The 21620-nt window shown below is 36.8% G+C and overlaps 3 protein-coding genes across 5 annotated transcripts in view; 2 read left to right on the top strand and 1 right to left on the bottom strand.

Moving 5' to 3' along the window:
- The window catches only part of LOC116846155 (bumetanide-sensitive sodium-(potassium)-chloride cotransporter), a 34566-nt gene extending 28517 nt beyond the window's left edge, over window positions 1-6049 (top strand). For both annotated transcript variants that reach the window (XM_032819640.1, XM_032819641.1), the window contains exons 12-19: window positions 89-330; window positions 2559-2767; window positions 3201-3309; window positions 3399-3493; window positions 3644-3758; window positions 4328-4464; window positions 4553-4664; window positions 4772-6049. In XM_032819640.1, the coding sequence (XP_032675531.1) occupies window positions 89-330; window positions 2559-2767; window positions 3201-3309; window positions 3399-3493; window positions 3644-3758; window positions 4328-4464; window positions 4553-4664; window positions 4772-4907 (1155 nt within the window). In that variant the 3' untranslated portion in view covers window positions 4908-6049. The remainder of the gene's footprint in view (window positions 1-88; window positions 331-2558; window positions 2768-3200; window positions 3310-3398; window positions 3494-3643; window positions 3759-4327; window positions 4465-4552; window positions 4665-4771) is intronic.
- A 1585-nt stretch (window positions 6050-7634) lies between these two features.
- LOC116846182 (ATP-dependent (S)-NAD(P)H-hydrate dehydratase) lies at window positions 7635-9500 on the bottom strand. 2 transcript variants are annotated; one of them, XM_032819714.1, is made up of 2 exons: window positions 9225-9500; window positions 7635-9050 (listed from the first exon to the last, which is right to left on the bottom strand). In XM_032819714.1, the coding sequence occupies exon 2, from the start codon at window positions 9047-9049 to the stop codon at window positions 8042-8044; it is 1008 nt and encodes a 335-aa protein (XP_032675605.1). In that variant the 5' UTR covers window position 9050; window positions 9225-9500; the 3' UTR covers window positions 7635-8041. The 2 variants fall into 2 exon arrangements, with proteins under 2 accessions (XP_032675605.1, XP_032675606.1); XM_032819715.1 differs by having other exon boundaries at window positions 7635-9017; window positions 9225-9498.
- A 5290-nt stretch (window positions 9501-14790) lies between these two features.
- On the top strand, window positions 14791-15471 carry LOC116846140 (immediate early response 3-interacting protein 1). The gene is made up of 3 exons (XM_032819621.1): window positions 14791-14944; window positions 15120-15221; window positions 15296-15471. Exons 1-3 carry the CDS (start codon window positions 14854-14856, stop codon window positions 15349-15351), a joined length of 249 nt encoding a protein of 82 aa, XP_032675512.1. The 5' UTR covers window positions 14791-14853; the 3' UTR covers window positions 15352-15471.
- Window positions 15472-21620: the final 6149 nt, after the last annotated feature.

Consider the following 21620-nt stretch of genomic DNA (forward strand, 5'->3'; position numbering starts at 1 on the left):
TCTAATAAATATATAAATATATGAATAAATATATAAATATATAAATACATACAGGTATAAATATATGAAACGTTGCATATAATTTTAGACGCAGCTGTCGTATGGCCAACGTTCCTCATGTATAAAAGTCGGTAGCACGTGGTTAAAACAACACCGCATCAACTCATTCTACCGCATAATACAGGACACAAACTTGGAGCATGGTGCCTCCGCGTTGATGCAGATTTGCGGATTTGACAAATTAGCCCCCAACGTGGTTCTCATGGGTTACAAGACTAATTGGTTGACGTGCGATTACAAAAACCTGCAGGAATACTTGAATATTATTCAGTAAGTCGACATTATTATTATTATTATTGTTACATTCGAGAAATTTGTGGCAGACATTACAGCGAATTTATTCCTTGTGTGTTTCTCACCGTCATTCTATTTTATTTACTCCAACTGGATCGTATTCTTAACGCGTATTCGAACGTCAAATAGAGTATATTGCGCTTACATACACATTAGTACGCCAGATTGCCTATGCGTTTCGTTGGTAGGCGCGCGTAGTCGTGTGCAGTCTCAGTAGATCTTGACGGAATGCTCACTTGCGCGCTTTCCTTCCTACAAAATTGACGTTCCAAGTGAGCATTCTAAGTAGGGTGCACTTGACGCTGCAAATACTTTGAAGCACTATATTAATCTTTCGACTCTCAAGACTCGCACAGCGCGAGTCGTTCGTCCCATAAATGATTTTCCTAGAATAATTCTGACAAATAATTTTGATAATTTTTGTGGTTTTTTCTAATTAATTCTTAAGTTATAAACTTAAGACAAATAAATGCATACTATATACAATTTTCAAGAAAATGTAACTGGGCGAGTCATTCGTCCTTCTTGAGAATTTATGTTTGAAATTAATAAAAATCGAAAAGTTAATCAATTATAGTCATTTTTTACGCGCTACAAAGCGTTTATATTGAGTTGGCCAATAAGTTCGTGCGGTTTTTTACTTATAAATGATCGATGATTATTTTTATAGAAGGTAATAACTTTAATCAATTATGTATTGGCCGTTGTTATCTACTATTTTTTTTCTTTCGGGCAGCTTCATAATTCCTCGTTCAAAGAACTTCCTGTCTTTCTCGGAAAAAAACTGTTCCAAGTGTCGTTTGATAGCTTCTTCAGAAACGAAGTACTTTCCATTCAAGGAATTTTAAAGGGAGCAAAACAGATGGTAATCTAAAGGTGCAATGTCTGGAGAATACGAAGGATGTGGTAAGACATCCCAGCCTAGTGCCAATAATTTTTGCCGGATTTATAAAGATGTGTGCGGTCTAGCATTGTCATGATGAAAAACGACGCCTCTACGATTCACCAATTCTGGATGCTTCTCGTGAATCGCTGTATTCAATTTATCCAGCTGACTACAGTACACATCTGAATTGATCGTTCTGTTCTTCGGAAGTAGCTCGTAGAACATAACACCCTTCCAATCCCACCAAATTGAGAGCATGATCTTGCTCGGGTGAAACCCTGTCTTCGAAGTGGTTTGTGGTGATTCGCTGCGCTGCCCCCACGATCTTTTGCACTTGATATTATTGTAGACGATCCATTTTTCGTCGCCAGTTACCATACACTTCAGAAATGGATCGCTTTTCTCATGTTTTCCGAGTGAATCGCTGATGGAAATACATTAGATTAAATGAGCTTCGCTCAGTTCGTGCGGAACCCAAACATCGAAACGGCTAACATAATTAAGTTGATGCAGATGGTTTTCCACGCTCGATTTCGATATTTGGAGAACGTCTGCAATCTCTCGCGTCGTGTAGTGTGGATTGATGTCGATTATCGCCTTCAATTTGTCGATGTCGATCTTATTTGGTCGGCCTAAGCGTGGTTTGTCTTTGACGGAAAAATCTCCGCAACGAAATCTCGTAAACCACTTTTAGTACACACGTTTTTTTACGGCATCCTCACCATATATTGCACAAAGCTTTTTACATGTTTGCGCTGCGTTTTTGCCTTTTTTAAAATAAAAAAAGCATAATATGCCGAAAATTCTCTGGTTATCCATTTTCAGGTGACGCAAAACACACAAGATACACAAGCAATCTTTACATATATTTTTTAAATGCATATTGAAATGTCATATGTCAATGATTATACGCTTTCAAGACTTTTGACTGAAGATAAAGCTTAGCAGAGCGCCTTGAAGCCATCTATCGAGAAAAACCGGACTTATTGGCCAACCCAATAGCTTCAAATCCCTACTCTCTACAAAGATCTACTGAGATCGCTACCAGCGAAACGCATAAGCAATCCTTCGTGCAACGCTCTGTATGTTTTTCCGATTGTCAAGCTAAAGCAATCTTGCAATGACGTATAAAAAACAGAACTTGTAGCCCTATTCTTATAGCTTTTAACAACAGTATCATTATAGGCCTGTTGGAATAAAAATACGTACTTAGCGTTGGAATATGCATCAAGAATACGATCCTAGAGCTACGTGCTTCGGGATTACTCTTAGATTATAAATTAAGAAGATATTTCAATTTTACAATAATTTTTCCCAGCGATGCCTTCGACCAACAACTAGCCATATTAATTTTGAGAATTGCCGATGGTCTGGACTGCTCCGATGCGACGGATTTCAACGAAAGCGACGAATGCGGAAATCCCGTTCAAAGCAATGGATTGGCAGGTAATACCGTGGTGCACATGACCGACAGTGACCTCTCCGTAAGCACGCAGATTTCCACAACGCAAAGTGTGTCGACAATAGGTATGAAAATCGATATTGATTAAATCTAAGATCAAATTAGAGTGCTATTTAAAGTTAGTGATCGCCATCCTTTATCTATCGCAAGTTAGCTCTAAATCAGAGCCCGGCAAGTGATACACTTTTCGGCCAATTTTCGCGTTGTTCCCCTTGTGTTGTTGCATCGCGCGCAGCTTACGAGTCACTCCTTGACGTTGAAGCAATTCGTACGGGAAGTACGAGTCTTCCGAAAATTGTTCGGGAAGTATATTGTTTGTCGAACTCTGCTGTAAATAATTCAATTAAAAAAATCTACTCCGTTACAAAAAAGTGACAAAATTCCGAAATTTTTACACTTAAACATTTATTACCTTCAACAGTTATTGAAGTGTCGATATTTCAAACGTTTCGCGCGTTGTTTGTAATTTGTGTGTTTCAATTCGATATCATATCTTAGGTACGTCCTCCGACACAAATGATGACACAAATGTAATAAGAGATTCAACGATAGGTCAGAGCGCCCAGGAAAATCTACAGCAGAAGAATATCGTTGACGCTCAACTGGTGTATGTGTATAAATATTGATGTCGCCAAAATCATTCAGAGTACTTGACGAATTTCTCTGCCGTTAATAATTAATTGTTTATCATTTCAGCAAAAAATACAACCATACACCGGAGATCACGACAATTTTTCAGGAGAAGCACAAAAAAGGAATAATTGACGTGTGGTGGCTGTATGATGATGGAGGTAATTCATAAAATTATACTTGAGCGGTTTACGTGGTGTAAACCACGATTGACGGCATATCAATATACGCATATCGTGTGAATCGCTCGTATACAAAATTAGTTGAAATTTCTGGCTCATTTGTAACCAGCAAAACTTGTTATTCGGCAGGTCTGACGATCCTTCTGCCGTATATAATGGGTACACGGTCTGATTGGGAACACTGCAAAATAAGGTTATTCGCTTTAGCCAATTATAAACAGGACATCAATGCTCAGGAGAAAGAGTAAGTTTGTCGAAAGAGCTGCTTTAAATAAATCCTAGATAGCACAGAGAATTCAAAAAGAATTAAAAATTTAGTGGTATGTTACCAACTCTGAGTTTATTTTCAAATGCAAAAAGAATTCTTCAGAGTTTAGTTTATTGAAAAGAATTCAGAAATGAACTCAGAATTGGACATACGACTGAATTCTTTTCGAATTCTCTGTGTTATTTGGGATATCATCATTGAGAAAAAAAAATTGATTTATAACTAAAATTATAATTATTTCTGGCCCTAACTATATTTTTTGGTTGTTCCAGCACGAAAATAATAATAATAACGTGTATATTGCTATTAACCGGTTATTGCTATTAATATTATAGAATTTAATAAAAAAATAGTTTTCTCTTGGCCATAATTTATAGTAATTGTTTCTCAATGTGTAATTATAAACGCCAAACATTTTTTCTCAGTGGATACACGCATGAGTCCTTTAGAAGATTAATTTTTTATTTTATTAATAATTTCGATTCATAAATAATTGAATAACTTCTAAAGAAATTAATAAGCATTATTAATTTTGAATCTTACAGAATTAAAGAGATAATGGAGAAAGCTCGAATACAATACGACAGCTTAAAGATAATAGATATTTATACCAAACCGCAACAAGAAACGCGGTCCTTCTTCAACAAGTTGATATCCGATTTCCGGACGAACAATACTTCCGGTATGTGTCGTACGAATATGTAAATTTCGTCCCGATTTATGCACATGATATTCGTTCAATATTCAACAATAATAATTGTCATTTTCAGATCATAACATCACCAATACAGAGATCGATTCCTTACAGAACAAGACTGATCAGCAGTTGCGACTGCGTGAGTTGTTACTGGAGAACTCGAGTCAGTCCACATTATTAATAGTGTACGTATGATAGTACCTTAAGTACTGCAATCAGTAGGTCACATCATAACGACGTATTGTAATTTTTCCCGAGGGTACGTTCGTCATCTACTTATCATAAATTGCAGCTCCTTACCAATTCCAAAGAAGAATATAATTTCATCGCCGCTGTACATGGCCTGGTTAGAAGCGCTTACGAAAGACATGCCACCCACGATCTTAGTCCGTGGCAATCATACACCCGCATTGACGTTCTACTTGTAATTTACTAGTATAATTAAAATTTATTATATATATTTACTAGTATAATTAAAATTTATTATATATATTTCGATGTTTTGAAAAATCTTCCGACTGAGAAGAACTTTTCCAATGTGAACGTACAGTATTTGGAATATTTATACCATAATTAATGTAGTTACTTAGCCAATAGTTAGCAAATATAGCCTGTAATCACATAGCCAATAGATCACATATACATATTGACGTTCTACTCGTAATCTACCGATTATAACCCTGACTAAAATTTATATATTTTGATGTTTTAAAAAGTCTTCCGACTAGGACGAACTTTTCTAATATGAACGTACAGTATTTGGAATATTTATGCCAAAATTAATGTAGTTACTTAGCCAATAGTTAGCAAATATAATCTGTAGTTACATAGTCGATAGATCACATATATGTATTGACGTTCTACTCGTATCTATCGATTATAACCTTGATAAAACTAAAATTTGTATATATTTTGATGTTTTGAAAAGTCTTTCAACTGAGAAGAACCTTACCAATATGAACGTACAGTATTTGGAATATTTATGCCAAAATTAATGTAGTCACTTAGCCAGTACTCTGTTAATTGTAGCCTGTAGTTATATAGTCAATAGATCACACATCCATATTAACACGTTCTACTCATAATCTACTAGTAATAGACTTGGTATAACTAAAATTTGCGTATACTTTGATGTCACGAAATTTTTCAACTAAGAATAACTTTTCCAAAGTAAACATATAATATTTAGAATAGTTATGCCAAAATTAATATAGTTACTTAGCTAATACTTAGCCAATTGTCTGTAATTACATAGCCAATACTTCTCGACGTATTTTTGTTTTTTTACCTATATTTAAAATCTATTTTGTATTTAATTTTTAACTCAATGTATTTAATTTTATCGACTGTAAGTTGTAGAATTAAGGCCATAAGTGTGTTAATAGAGCTAGATATAACTTCAGTACCTGTCAGTCTGTAGTAAATCTCTCCGAACTGTCTTGAATTATTACTCAACTGAGAGAAGTAGCTGTGTGCTCTAATTAATTAAATAACTATAATAAGTGAAAATGTACGAAGACTATTTATTAAGACAAACATCGAAGCGACAACATAAATAATAATGTATCTATAATTCTTATATTATTTCTAGACACTCACAGAATCCTTCCAAGATCATCTTTTTCTTTGAGATGAATCATATAAAATCTATCATGTATATAGTTGTTGTAATATTGTGTTAAAATTAAATATATGTTAAAGATAAAAAAACCATCCTTTATGAATTATGTGTAAAATGTCTTTTTCTGTAGAAAATATTTAAAAAAATATAAAGAGTTCATTTCCTGTGTCAAAACGTGCGATGGTACATAGGAAATTCACTAAAAAAGTGCACTTTAATGCGTGCGTATGTTAAACTGATAAGAAGTTAAAACTGTTAATATACTTTCACGTTAATGTGGTTAAGAAATTCAATATTATATGCATTATTTATCATACAAATAACAAATGGGATTTAATTATGATATAAGAACATATAGTTTTTTTTAAAATATATTATAACTTGGTATATGTGTCACGTATTTTTGGCAAGATAAATTATGCACAGTCAAGTTTCCTAAACCTTTTTACGAGAAATTTTCACGTAAAAAAATTGTATTTTTTAATTAGAATTCTTGAATTAGAAATTTTAAATTAGAAATCTTTAATTAAAAACTAACTAAATAGTTCGAGAATATTCGTTTAATGATTAATAAATCGTGAATGTAGAAACAAATGCACTTCATATACCAAACGCAATATTCGTTAATTTTTTTAATGACATTAAATTTAATGTCATTAGAAAATGTCATTAAAAAAATATTAATATTATATAAATTTATTATCATTAATAATATTAAATTTAATGATATTAATGAAACTAAAATTTTTTACTGAGTATTTTGCAAAGGTATCTATGTCAAATGAATTTCGAGAGATTAAAACATTCAATTCCTGGATTAAATTCTGATGTCTATGCCATTGCACTCGTCGATATATTAGGTTTATTTTTCGTTCCTGCACTGCTGAACTGGTGTAATAAGTTAGAGCAAGAAAAAATATACTTATCTCACTGTAACTTATTGCACCAGTTTAGCAGTGCAGAAACAATAAACGGACCCATTGTGATGTCAATTAGTTTAAAAATTTCAGGCATACTGACGTCAATACGATCTGGATGTCCATGAGGAGAGTGCGTTTCAATGATTATCCAATTTGTGAGGAACGGAAAATAATAAATCTATAAACCATGCGCACCGTAAAATCAATTAAAAGAGATAAATTACATATAGTGGTCAATTAAAAGAGATAAATTACATATAGTGGTAACTTCAATGATGATATGTATGTACACATATCTCCTTGAGTTGATAATTTCGCTTTTTAGTTGTTGAAAATTGTAAAAATAAAATATGTACTTATGTGCGCAGAAATATTCATTTAAATATATGAAACATATTTTAAATATACACAAAAGTAAAATATACTTATATTGGCACACAAAACAGATTTTAAATAAATATTACACATTTCTAAAATAGGAAGTACTCTGTTATAAAAAAAAAAGATTGCTTAATAACATTATATATGCTCTGTTGTTCTATAAAAATATTTATAAATGTTTTGTTCTATAAAAATATTTATTAATTTCATCATAGTCATACAAAAATCACATATGTGAGAAAATGAAAGTAATGAAATATATTATATGAAATATAATTATAAATATACATTCATTTACAATTATTCGAAGAAATTTTTAAATATAAAACAATACACGCAATCCGAGATAAATAGATGAAGTGTTTAAATATTTTAGATAATGTTACGAAGATATATGTACTTCAAAAAACGATACTTCGGATTCGACCTTTTCCGCTAAACGAAGAACTTCTAAAACCCATAATAAAAATCGCAACAATAATCATTAATATTGTATTCTCATATATAATTATTCCCAACTGTCTCTCTTCAATAATATAAACAATTACATAAACAATTATATATTGTTTCTCATTAATTAAAACAATGCCAAATACAAATAATATAAATAAAATCGAGCAAATTTATGATGTATTCTGTATTACTTGTTGGTTTGAGTCTCATAGATCTTGCTAAAGACCGGCTGAATTTGCTCTAACATATCCGACGCCAACATTCCCCGCTGCTTTATTTTGAAGGCTGATGCATTGCATTCTCGAATTAGTCTGGATGCAGCGTAACATGCCACTATTGAAGGCGAGAGAGCACCTTCACTAGCTCCTGTAGAGATAGCCCACCACCAAAAGACAGCCAAGGAACCAGCCAAAAGATCTCCCTGGCCACCACATCTCCTTCCAGAGCCAGCTAATGCACAGGAGACTGTCTCAGTACCCTTGTGGCCATCCACAATCACATCCTTTGCACCTTTATGCAAAATCACGACATTTCTCCCAAAAGATTCTGCCAGATGTTTCACATCAGAAGCTTTGACTATAGGGGAGGGTGCAATGTTTCTGTCCAGAACTGCTTTGACTAAACGACTGAACTCCATTGCATTTGGTGTCATGATGAGTCCTGGATAGTCTTTTATAATCTCTGGTTTCTGATAAATCAAAAACAATCCATCAGCATCAATAACTAATGGCTTCTTCAGGTCACGACAAATTGATATTAGGTCAACGATCGTTTTGAATATCTTTTCATCTCTGCCAAGTCCAGGTCCAATCAGGATAACATGAAGACGATCTAGCCAAGGTACTATATGCTTCAGTGCATCAGGCTGGTCTAATATTGGATGAACTATTGGTTCTGGACTAAATGATTTAATGGGAATGCTGGCATCCTTTGCGCAGAACACATGAACAAGATCAGCACCAGTCCTCAATGCGCTCATGGCTGCAAAATATGGTGCTCCTGTATATTCAGTACTACCACCAAAAATTCCAATTCTACCATCCTGGCCTTTATATTTGGTATTGATCAAATTTGGTATCACCTTCTGTATTCCTCTTAACATACGCTCATCCATCGATGACAATGTAGACATTGTGGACATTAATAGAGATTTAATGTAACTCCTGTGGGTAAAATAACGAATAGCCAATGCCATCCTTTACATAAATAAGTAAAAATAAATATATATATTATATAGCTTTCTAATTATTTTATAAGTATAAATGACATTATATTTTTATATGAACTAATCAGTACTAGTACTAATATTTTAATCTTACTTTATTTTGTTACATGTAAATATTATTGCTACTGTAACGTCAAACGTTTACCTTATACGTGTTGCTTTTATAAAAGATATTATAAAAGATATTCACTACAAATCTTGTATTGAAATAAATTTGTTTACCTAATCAGTAACTGTTAGTATAATATTTGGTAAGCTACAAATACAAAATTTTGTTAAAGAAATTATTCTACATAATATTACTATCATGATAAACAAATCCAATTACAAACAGTCGACATCTCGATAACACTTATGCTTAACACGTCAATGAATTAACAAAATCCAGAGGAACCTAAAGCCCGTGTCACACTACGGATTGGAAATTGAAGATTGCGGTTTGAAGATTATAGCGTGTTCTACTGGCCCTGGGTTAATCGCTCCGAGAGCGATTAATGACGTCATAAGTCTCTACTAGCCAATTATAAAGCTTATAAGTAATTGTTCGACCAATAAACGTAGGCTGAATAACCCAGAGTGGGTTAACCCAGAGCCAGTCGAACATTCTATTAGATTTCGACGAATCAATGCACTTTGGTCTTGGCCTGCTTGGCTTCAATTGATGAAGTTCCAGTCTTCAATCCGCAATTTTCTACCTACAATCCGTAGTGTAACTGGGCTTAAGGCTGCGTTCCGAAATTCACTGCTAGTACTGAAATTCTATAATATACGTGACATAAAGATATAGATTTTCAGTACTTGCAGTGAATTTCGGAACGTAGCCTAAAGCCCGTGTCACACTACGGATTGGAGATAGAGGATTGCGGATTGAAGATTGAAACTTAACCAATTGGAGCCAAGCAGGCAAAGATCAAAGTGCATTGATTTGTCGAAATCTAATAGCATATTCGACTGGCTCTGGGTTAACCCACTCTGGGTTATTCAGCTTACGTTTATTGGTCGAGCAAGTACTTATAAGCTTTATGATTGGCTAGTAGAGACTTATGACGTCATTAATCGCTCTCGGAGCGATTAATCCAGGGCCAGTCGAACACGCTATAATCTTCAATCCGCAATCTTCAATTTCAAATCCATAGTGACACGGGCTTAACTCTCTTCTTGGAAAGAAGGAAACGATTTTCAGCGCCTCTATCTCGGGTCTTACTAACTGAACTAAAGAGCTGCGTTCCAAAATTCTACTCGGTAGAGTACATTTAATTGACCAATCATGATAAAGATATCTTAGTTATCTTTGTTTTTATTGGTCAAATACTACTCTACCCGTCGAGTAGAGTTTTGGAACGCAGCCAAAAGGTCTACGTGACGTGGAGTGGGGACATTCAAATTCATTTGGGCTCACGCGCGAGAGTCCATATACAGACAGAGAGAAAAATGAGAGTGACTATGCCCGCATTTAGAAGGTTATGGGAAAGTTGGCTGATTTGCCTCTATGTCCATTTTTTGTGGACATTGAACTACAAAGCCAATGTCCACGATTCGCTTGGTTAGGTAGGTTCTATACATCCAGATAGCCAAACTTGCGCGAACAGATTTCGAGCAGAGCTTGCTATCAACTTTTGATGGCAAATAGATAACAAATTTGAAGCAGGATCTGTTATATCAAATCTTGCTGCCAAATTGCCGCCAGATATGCGGCAGAGCTGGTTGTCGGATAATTGCTGCAGATTTGCAATAAAAACCGCGCAGAGCTTGTAGCGATTTAACGGCAGATTGGCGGTACAAACTGGCGCGCAGACTTTGCTGCGCTGCAAGTTTTGCGCGGTTTTTGCTGCAAATTTGGCACCAATTTCCCGACAGCAAGATCTGTCACCAAAACCGTAGCCTAATGTAGACACAGATGGCTATGGTTTTGCTGTGGGTTTTTGATCAAATTTGCTACCAATATGCGTGCAGTCTGCGCTGAATTTTCTTACTGGAATGTTACAATGTAATATTACAATAATATTATTGATACGTTATTTTGTAATATCGCACAGAAATATTATAGTAATATTGTATAATATATTAAATCCTAAGTGGCAAGATAATGTCAAATAACATTTTCATTACGTCATTAAAATGTTATTAAAACGTCATGTAATGTTAGTTGTATTATATCGTATTGAAGTATAAATAATATGTTTCAAAGGTAATATATCAGGACCTTGAATAAGTTCTCGCTGTTTTCCAATAGATTGCGTTATCAGAACTGCGTGCGTGTAGTTTAAGATAGTAACGCATCTATAAGGAAATACTCTAAGCAAGCTTGAAATTCAGTGTATGTCATTTCGTCGAAGTGTAAACAACTTTTTTTTCATAGTGTTAAACATGTCGAGTTTCGTCCCAAAAAAAGAGTATTTGCAAGGAATTTTACTGCACTACTTTATTCAAAAAAAATTTGCAGCTGAAGTACATAGAATTCTTGTTGAGACTTACGGCGACCATGCTTTGTCGGAAACAACATGCAGAGATTGATTTAGACGCTTCAAAAATAATGATTTTGATGTTGAAAATAAAGAACGCTCTGGCGCACCGAAAAAGTTTGAAGACGAAGAATAGGAGGCATTACTTCATGAAGACTTATGTCAGATGCTAGCTGAACTTGCAGAATCATTAGTTGATCAGTTTCGAACGTTTGAAAGTATTAGGAATTATTCAAATGCAAGGACATTGGATGCCGTACAAGTTGAAGTCGAGAGACGTCGAACGGTGTCTTTTCACGTGTGAGCAGCTGCTTCAACGGCATAAAAGGAAAGGTTTTTTGCATCGTATCGTGACTGACGATGAAAAGTGGATACACTACGATAACACTAAGCGTAGAAGATCGTGGGATAAGCCCGACTATGCATCAATATCGTCAGCAAAGCCGAATATCCATGGTTAGAAGCTTTTGCTCTGCATTTGGTGAGATGAGCTGGGTGTAGTTTATTATGAGCTGTTCAAACCGAACGAAATCATCACAGCAGATCGCTATCGACTACAGTTGATGCGTTTGAGCCGAGCATTGAAGAAAAAACGGTCGCTATATAAGCAGAGATACGACAAAGTGATTTTGCAACATGACAACGCTCGGCCACATGTTGCATAACCGGTGAAAACCTACTTGGAAACGCTTAAATGGGAAGTCCTACCCCACCCGCCGTATTCACCAGACATTGCACCTTCCGATTATCACTTGTTCCGATCGATGGCACATAGCCTAGCTGAGCAGCACTTCCATTCTTATGAAGATGCCAAAAAATGGGTCGACTCTTGGATAGCCTCAGAAGACGTGTCGTATTTCCGACGTGGAATTCAAATGCTGTCAGAAAGATGGGAAAAAGTAGTGGCTAGCGATGGACAATACTTTCAGTGACATGTTTTTTACGACTTTTTTTAAATAAAGCATTAATTTTCACGAAAAATCAGCGAGAACTTATTCAAGGTCCTAATATTATTTTGTAATATGACAAATATTTTTCTTGTTAATATTATCAGAGAAAAATCTGAAAGCGGCCACACCATACGTTTTGGTCGACACCGATTTTGACGCTGTTCGATGCGTTATCTGCACCCATTTTTGAGATGGAACTACGTTCCCTACACATTTTCAAACGCTGCCGGTAAAGTGTCGATTTGTTGCGTGTCCATTCTATGTCCATTTTCTGGCGATTCGTGTCCGTGTTAAGGGCATAATTGTGTGATTGAAAACATGGACTGTCCATGTTCTTAACCATGCAATTATGCGCTTAGCACGGACACAAATGGGGCGTCCCAGTATGTATATAGTTCATTGGCTGAATTCGACCGAGCCTATGGTCACACGGACAGACAGAGGGTGCTTTCCAATTGCTTAAAGGGACGTCTACATTGGAAATAAGCAGTAAGAAGTAGGACGTAAGAATAAGAAATTGAACAAACATAGTTGATTATTCTTCTCACATTCTACTGTAGTTTGTCAATTCCTTACTCTTACTTCCTACTTCTTACTACTTACTTCCAATGTAGACATTCCTTAAAGGGACATTTACATTGGAAGTAAATAGCAAGAAGTAGGAAGCAAGAGTAAGAAATTGACCAACCACAGTCGAATGTGAGAAGAATAATCAACTATGATTAGTCAATTTCTTATTCTTACTTCCTACTTCTTACTGTTTACTTCCAATGTAGACGTCCCTTAACATATCTTGACATACACGTACCAAACCAGTTTATTGGTCACATATTATCTAAAATATCTTGTAAGATAATATGCAACCAATAAACTGGTTTTGTAACACAGTGTACGCAACTGGAAAGCACCCATAGCAGTATTGTTTTATTTTACACTAATGTGTGTTAAGTTTATACATACATATTTTATTTATACTGCAAGTGGTTCTGCACTTTATCAAACGTGATAAAACAGCGCGGCGTATGTCATATTGCATCTCTCTCTTCCTTCCTGTTTTACCATCGAAATTTTCATGTTTCGATTTTTTGACATTTATCCCTCGGCGGCACGCGTGATGTTGATTACATAGCGAAGCATTGTAACGCTCTATGCACAATGCCAGGCAACTGGCAATAGGAACAGGGAATAGGAATTCAGATTGGTCAATTATTTCTATTCCCTGTTCCTATTGGCTAATGCCTATTCTTATTGCCTGTTGCCTGGCATTGTGCATAGAGCGTAAGAATAGGAAAACTGGCAGTCCACACTTATATAGACAAAGGGCCACGTCATACGTTTTGACCGACACCGATTTTCACGTTGTTCGATGCGCCATCTGCGGGTGTATATCAGTTGGACACGGGGCAATTGGACACAGTCCAATCACAAGTCGCTGTTCCAAGGGACCCTACAAATGTCTCTAATCATACGGTGCTGTGATTGGCTGTGTCCAAATGCACCGTGTCCAAGTGCACCGCTCCCACCATCTGCACCCATTTTAGAACTACATTCCCTACGTCCATTTTCGGACACTGCCGATAAAGTGTCTATTTGTTGTATGTCCGTTCTACGCCCATTTTCTGGCGATTCATGTCCGTACTAAACGCATAATTGCGTGTTAAGAACATGGGCAGTCCCATGTTTTCAATCACGCAATTATGCGCTTAGCACGGACACGAATCGCCAGAAAATGGGCGTAGAATGAATACGCAACAAATCGACACCTTATCGGCAGCGTCTGAACATGGGCGTAAGGAACGTAGTTCTACCTCAAAAATGGGTGCGCAGATAGCGCATCAAACAGCGCGACAGTGAAAATCAATGTCGACCAAAACGAATGGCATGGCCACTCTCAGGTGTCTCTCTGTTAGGGTGCGTTCAGATTCCTCATCCGGGTGCACTCTATTACTAGAAACACTATAGTATATGTGACATATACTATAGCAGTTCTAGTAATAGAATACACCCGGGTGGGGAATCTGAACGCAGCCTTAGTAGTATCTCGTCGGTGGTACAGTAGAGAACCAAATCATAGATATTGCCGACCGGGAAAATTGGTAGTAATAGGTAATATAAGGTTCAGGTTATGAATATAGGGGCACCTTAAAATAAAGGGGAGCGGTGCACTTGGACAAGGTGCATTTGAACACAGCCAATCACAGCACCGTATGATTAGAGACATTTGTAGGGTCCCTTGGAACAACGACTTGTGATTGGACTGTGTCCAATTGCCCCGTGTCCAACTGATATACACCCAAAATATAGTAAACTGCAAGTAAGCCTCTCAGGCTTTTATCACTGTCGATGTTTATAGGAAAACGATATGGCTTTTACGTTGTGGACACTTTTTGAAGCAACTTTATTATGTTTGAATGCAGTTTGTGTTTTAAACGAAGAAAGATTTCTTGCCAAAGGTAATAATGAAGCATTTATGATTTTTACATGTATCTTATTTTATATTAGATTATACCAAGTTGGATATTGTCATAGGTTATAATAGATTTTATAGGTTATAATTTTGAAAACAATGTTACTTTTTGAAAACATAATATTTGGATCTGCACTTGACATTGAGCATTTTTATTTTAGTTGGGTGGGCGTCATGGCAAAATGTCCAAGGATTTGGTGAGCCTCCTACCGCTAAGACACAAATATTGAACCTTATTAAGTCAATACGAACTGTGATGAAAGGTAAGTAATTTCAAAATCTGATGATTATTTAAGATTCTTATTATTGTAGCTTCTATATTAATATTAATTTTCAGTTCCACTAATATTCTTCAATATCTTGACAATAATTGTGAAGCTTGTGTTAGGATGATGCATGAGTTACAGTATAGGTGTACAAATAAAACGCTGTGTGTGAACCAAACTGAATGATGTCTATGTAATGAAAACTTATTAAATTATATTTACCTTTGTGATAAAACAATATCTTGTCCTTGCTATGTGTTTATTTCTAAAAAAGATCTAAAACCTTAGTAATAGTTTTGTACAAAACAAGCAATGTATAGTGTCTCTTCTTTTCTGCCTTAGAAAAACGACAATTTCTGTATAAATATATTTTGGATATAGTATATAAAATTATAATTTTGCACATGTAAGAAATAATAAAAAGTAACAACTACTTGTGATAGTAGTACTGGAAAAGTAATAATATATTTATTATTACCAGTCAATATATAGGGAACTTTTATCAAAACAAGAAGCATTCAATATTAGATAATAAGACATTCGAATTGTTTAGATATTTTTTAATGTAGTAAAAGACAATGAAATCGACAGATGCTACGAGCACACCTTCCATCTTCGATGTTCGTTAATGGTCCCTTTCTGCGGTTTGCAATCATATACGACATGTCTAAGTTGCGAAATTTCATTACTGCTCTTACTTTCGAACGACTGCCCGCCTGTTTTTCTCAGCCAGGGATGGTACAAACATTTTCAGACTCAGTGTGCATCGGAAATAAAACCATATAATGGAAAGAGAATATAAAGATTTATAATATAATACGATAGAAAGCCTTTCCTTTTCCTTCCCTTTTTAAAATTTTGAAAATTCAGAATGTATTTGTTAGAACATTTAAAGCAAATTTATTTTTGTTAGTACTTTCGTTTTATTACGGGCCTGAGACGTGCTCTACCTAACCTCATCTGACAGAAGGTGATGGCACCTCGCTTTCATTCGCCGATACCAGCTGACCTACAAGCCAAATTAGTACAACCGACGTTTTCCATTTGTGCTGTGAGAGAATTCTCGAAGACCAAGGTAAAAATTCGCTAAATGAATTAATTAGAAATTAGAAAGGTTAATAAGCAATGCTTATAATATCGCCAGTTGGCAAAACCATGAATTAAGGCCAGTTCAAACTTCTTGATAATTTAACTGATAATTATATCATATAACTGTCTTTATCTAATTGAAAGAAAAACAAGGACAGACATATGATTTAACTATTAGTTGATTTACCAAGAAGTTAAAGCAACCGGCTTTTAGTGATTAAAAAATTAAACCAAGAACTCGCATTATAACGCAATTCGAAGAGACGAAACTTTCGACTTATGATGAACTGCAATTCAAAGATCGTTAAGTATGTCGGCATTCGAATGATCGTTCACGATCAGAGTTGCAAAGAGCGCGAAAGGGTTAACCAATCGTGCTATACCGAATATATCTTGCGTAAGCCTTTCCGCGCATGAATTGGCGCTATGTGCGCAGCACCGGCGTACTCGCGGCTGAAACAAACGATAGCCCCGCTTCCGCTCATTTCCATTTCAATTATTCCTTCCCGGATCATTTGAATCGTAAATCGTCTGGTCAACGGCCAGCGCGCGTAAATAATCATCGGCGTTCCTCGCGGAAGATCCAGCCGGTCGGACAGGCTGACGTCTTCCTCCTTACAGATTTGCGAATAAAATAGCGGGACGCGGTGATTTTCCGACAACTTTCTCCCCTTCCTAGCTTTCTCGGGATAAAAGAAGTACCACGCAGGAGAAATAATCAATGACTATTACACCGGATTCGCACTTCGCTGTGCGCGCGTGCCCGCGATATGTGAAGATTCGTTAGCGTCATTAGACGTGAGTTGCATGAGCAACGTGCTCGTGTCTCATTGCATTACGAAAGTCCACTTGTTCTGTTCCATTGAATTTCTTCTGGCAGGTCTTTTAATCGGTTCCGCAATTTGTTTCCTCGATATAACGTAACAGGGGGAAAATATCAGGAGCATGCAACGTTCACATGAAAATACGGACATATTAAAAACGAGAAATATGTATCTGACCGATACGCGAATTAACCGTTGAACATATTTCAATCTCCGAGATTTTTGTGAGGCATTGTTAAAGTAAAAATCGATCCCGAACCGTTCGAATAATTCATGGATTGCAAGGAGTGGCGGCCCTGCATGAGGTAACGTTATAACGACGTTACGGTCATTTCTGCTGGGAATTACGATCCCATTCTCGGTGCAGAACGCTTTGCAGGTTGCGCCGAAGATGCAACGCCGATCGTGCTGTTGTGCAAGCCTCTTGTCCGATTTATCGTACATCGATCGTTCGGCCAATAATCTGTTACCTTTTCTCGAGATACGTGTATCAATTTTACGTATTCGCTTTTGGACCTGTGAAGAATATTCACGAGAAAAAAATGCATGATCCTTTCTAATTTAAATTCCCCCCTAAAATATATGATAATAATTATATTATTAATATTATTATATGCAGTGTGTTCGATCTCATCTGTCGGGGTTAATAATTACGTGGAATAGGGTATTTCAAACGAAGATGTTAAAACGAGAAATGAGATGGCAATTTTTCATATCGAATCACACAAATTTACAGAAACTCCTCTAGAAGGGAGTTAAATTCTTTTAACGGCGACTATCTACAAGAATGACACCGATCTCACCGATAGGATCTCATAAGAAACTCATAATGATAAATCCGACGACCTATAATTTTACATGTTTGTCGCAAAAATTATGATTGCAGTGAATTTTTGTAGATAGCCTGCAAGAGGTATTGACGTCTGTTCGATCAATCAGAGTGAGCAAAAGAGATACAATAGTTTAAGACCCTGTTGCACCCATCGTAGTAAGCTTATTAACAGTTAAGTCGTACGTTTGTCTTTACTTTTCCTTCAAAATTAACAGACGCCTGTTAATGTTCACTATTAGCTTACCACTCTCGACTGGCAACCAAGCCTAAGTGGATCGAGAGGAAATTGGACATTTTCTATTATCACAAACATTTTTTTTCCGGGAGTACCACTTGAGGGATTGATGTTAAAAGGATCTCGTTTTCTTTTGTGTTTCTGCAGCGCGTCACTCTTGCAATTACGAAAAAAAAAAAATGTATAAGAAGAAACGAATAGCGAAGGAGCAAAGCGACCTCGTTGAGGTTGCTTACGCGATCTCGCTCGGACTAACGTGGCGTCGAGCTCACATCGTTGAGCAACGTATGCTAACGCGCGCGTATTCCTGTCAAAAGTCCTGCGGAAATGGTACTAGCGAAAGTACGAGGACTAGCGAGCACATCGTGGAACCGGCGTGTTTTACGCGCCCCCCCGACAAATCTGCTTCCCATAATTGGTAGCGCGGTTAGCATTGTGTACATCGCGCACTTCCTCTCTCGACGCTTCTCTCATTTTCACACGCTACGGGGCTTTTCCTACGCCACACCGCAGATCGAGCTCTGCGATTAAAAGCGGATCTGCGATTAAGCGGCCTGCATGAAAGCAGAAGCTCTCCTTCGGGACTATTCCTTTCTGAGAGCGGCTCGAATTTATTGGACTTCCTCCATTAATTTAGTTAAATTTACACTTGATTTCTACCAATCCCAAATATCAAATCTAACGCAGTCGAATTTCCTGAATGTACAGAGTGAGTCAACAACTATTACTATCTTCAATATCTTCAAGACGAAAAACAAAGATAATCTTAAGATCTTCGAAGTTATTCCTCTTAATAGCTTAACCACTTTTTCTTCCAAGTGGAATAGTTTTGAAAATCTCTGAAAATCATTTGTTTCTTGCTTCGGAGATATTCAAAGGGCGGCAATAGTTATTACAACTCACTCTGCAGATCTTTTCTTAATAAAGTTTCCAAAGATTAGACAAAATCAGTTCAAAAGTATATAGACGGTCTGTGTCGTCATGTTACCAATTAGACTTTCATGTCGCAGAATGTTTCTCATCATTCTTAAGCTTAATCTAAAATGTGTTCTTTGCTTCTTGTTTATTTCTTTTTATCTCTTTCTAACTCAAACCTTAAGCTTTAAACTTGATCTACAATGTGCTCTTTGTTTCCTGCTTCTTTCTCTTTATCTCTTTCTGATTCAAACCTTAAGCTTTAAGCCAGAAAAAGATAGAAGACAAGAAACAGAACGCAAAGAGCAGATTGTAGATCAGGCTTTAAGCTCTAAAAAGATAGAAAACAAGAAAGAAGAAGCAAACAGCACATTGTAGATTAGGCTTTATCAGTTTCTTTATTGGCAATATTTTCATCGTTCTCCTTAAAAAATAACTTCTCGCTGGATATGTGTTTACTGCTGCCACAAAGGACAATATGTAAGGCAAGGATTGTAACCGCAATATGCGCGGCGCACGAAACTAGTCGTGTTCTTCTAACTGGAGCATAAGATCGCGGCTGATTCTCTAGATGCGTGTTTTTCTCCTTTCGCACGCCAGCGGACGAGCTCGTATGAGTATGTGCGTGTGTGCGCGCGCTTGCAAAATTCCACGACGAGTCTCACACAGCATGTGTGCGTCTCTCCATCTCCCTCCTGCCGATCTCACTGTACCCCCTGACGCGAAGTCGCGCGGCACTTTCCCTGGTGGACGTTGCGAGTAAATACGTAAGCCTCTCTTGGGGCAGATAGCTGCCTGATATCACGCTTTTCTCCGTCTCCCACGAAATCATTTTTAATAGCGCTTTGTAGTAAAGTCATCGTCATCGCCTCGCCAAGAGACATCATGAAAGTGCGTGTCGACTCGCGTATGTTACTGTGTTTCTTCGCGCAATAAACATGTTATTACCTTCGGCAGGCACGCGACAAGTTCCATACTCGTAAATCGGATTATTGTATCGCGTGAAAATCGTCATTTCTCATTGTCATTATGCGTTGATTTTGTCTCGAATCTTCCGAAGAACACTTCTTCGTTTCATTAAGACCATTTTTATACGACTTGATTGCATAAGCTCTAATTACACGATCCAAGTAAAGCATATATTCGTAACGGCACAATACAGGCTGCGCTGGTTCCGCTGAAGCTTATTCTGTCGCTCAAGAGATGATTAATGTTACGTTATGAAAAATCCTTTTCTCTCACGCAGGGTATAAATTTCTACTGACGCGATGATTACTCCGGTTTGGCGTCTCGTGCTGTGTCGCACTAGGCATTCACTTTCTTCATTTTGCAACTCGCGTTTGTCCCTCGTCAACTGCTTTTCATTGACTCGAAAGATGTGCCGCAATGCGGAAATGAGATATCTCACACGTTGATCAACGTGCTGCAAGACGGCGACGTTGGTGGCGCGGAACACAGTCACCACTTATCTACGATTGTCTCGCGATAGAGAGATACGGTATTTGACGGGAAAGATGGGACGTATTTCTTCTTTATCGGGGTTGTACATGGTCTCGACGCGTGAATCCACTCGTTTCTTTTCTATATCGCCTGTGGTACATTGGCGTTTACTTACTGCTCTGTTCCTTTTGTAACTGTTGAAGCCTGCACCGTTTAAACGCTGCACTCGACATTCTCTCGTTACGCAACAAAGTTGCACACCTGCCATTTACTGAGTTCTTTTAACTCATCTCGTGCACCTTTGATAGACATGCGAGGAATCCACATAAACTCACGCATTCATTTATGATGCAATTTAGCACAAATGCAACTTAGACTGGAGGACATCAAGATTTTATGTAATGACTTAATTTAAGACTAATCGCGCCTCAATTAATTCTTCATTCCATCGTGCCGTCATTACTTGCAGTTTGCGCGGCCCCGCTGGTTACTTTATATATTCACACACATATACCTTGATCACAAAATTAAATAATTTTTCTTCCATTCGTCCCATTCAAGAACGAGCGACAGAAAAAAATATTTGATATTTCGAATTGGATAATTGCCGTTCTGCGACAAAGTGCAAACAACAATTTGACGCAATATTTTCGATGTCTGAGACAATACGTCGTATACAGTTATCTCATTTGTTATTCGGAGTCCACGAAGTAAATAATTATCGTGCACTCCCTGTCATCATAAACGAACGTTATACCGCATTGCGGGAAATTGCGGTTGATGAATGCCGTCATAAAAGTCTAGTGGCTGCTACTGGAGAACATGTTAATGAAATGTTTCCGAGATCAACAGTAGATATAAAATAACTCTCTTCGCAATCGGATAAAGCGGGTTTAATTAGTCCAATAAAAACAATAGGACAAGTGGATAACTTTTCTTAGTTAACTAACTAGTAGAGATATGCGAACTATTCGAATGCGAATCAAGTAAAATTTGATTCGACTCAAATTTGAATCCTTATGATTCGAATCCGAATAATTCGAAAATTTCGAATCGAAAAG

This window comes from Odontomachus brunneus, unplaced genomic scaffold, assembly GCF_010583005.1.
Source record: "Odontomachus brunneus isolate Ranch 3 - 2012 unplaced genomic scaffold, Obru_v1 Obru_scaffold_061, whole genome shotgun sequence".
NCBI lineage: Eukaryota > Metazoa > Arthropoda > Insecta > Hymenoptera > Formicidae > Odontomachus > Odontomachus brunneus.

Excerpts from the sequence above, each read along its gene's own strand:
- LOC116846140 (XM_032819621.1), top strand. The coding sequence starts at position 14,854 with ATGGCTTTTACGTTGTGGACACTTTTTGAAGCAACTTTATTATGTTTG. Across the intron at positions 14,945-15,119 it reads AGAAAGATTTCTTGCCAAAG|TTGGGTGGGCGTCATGGCAA; the intron begins GTAATAATGAAG and ends TTTTTATTTTAG. Across the intron at positions 15,222-15,295 it reads AATACGAACTGTGATGAAAG|TTCCACTAATATTCTTCAAT; the intron begins GTAAGTAATTTC and ends ATTAATTTTCAG.
- LOC116846182 (XM_032819714.1), bottom strand. The coding sequence starts at position 9,049 with ATGGCATTGGCTATTCGTTATTTTACCCACAGGAGTTACATTAAATCT.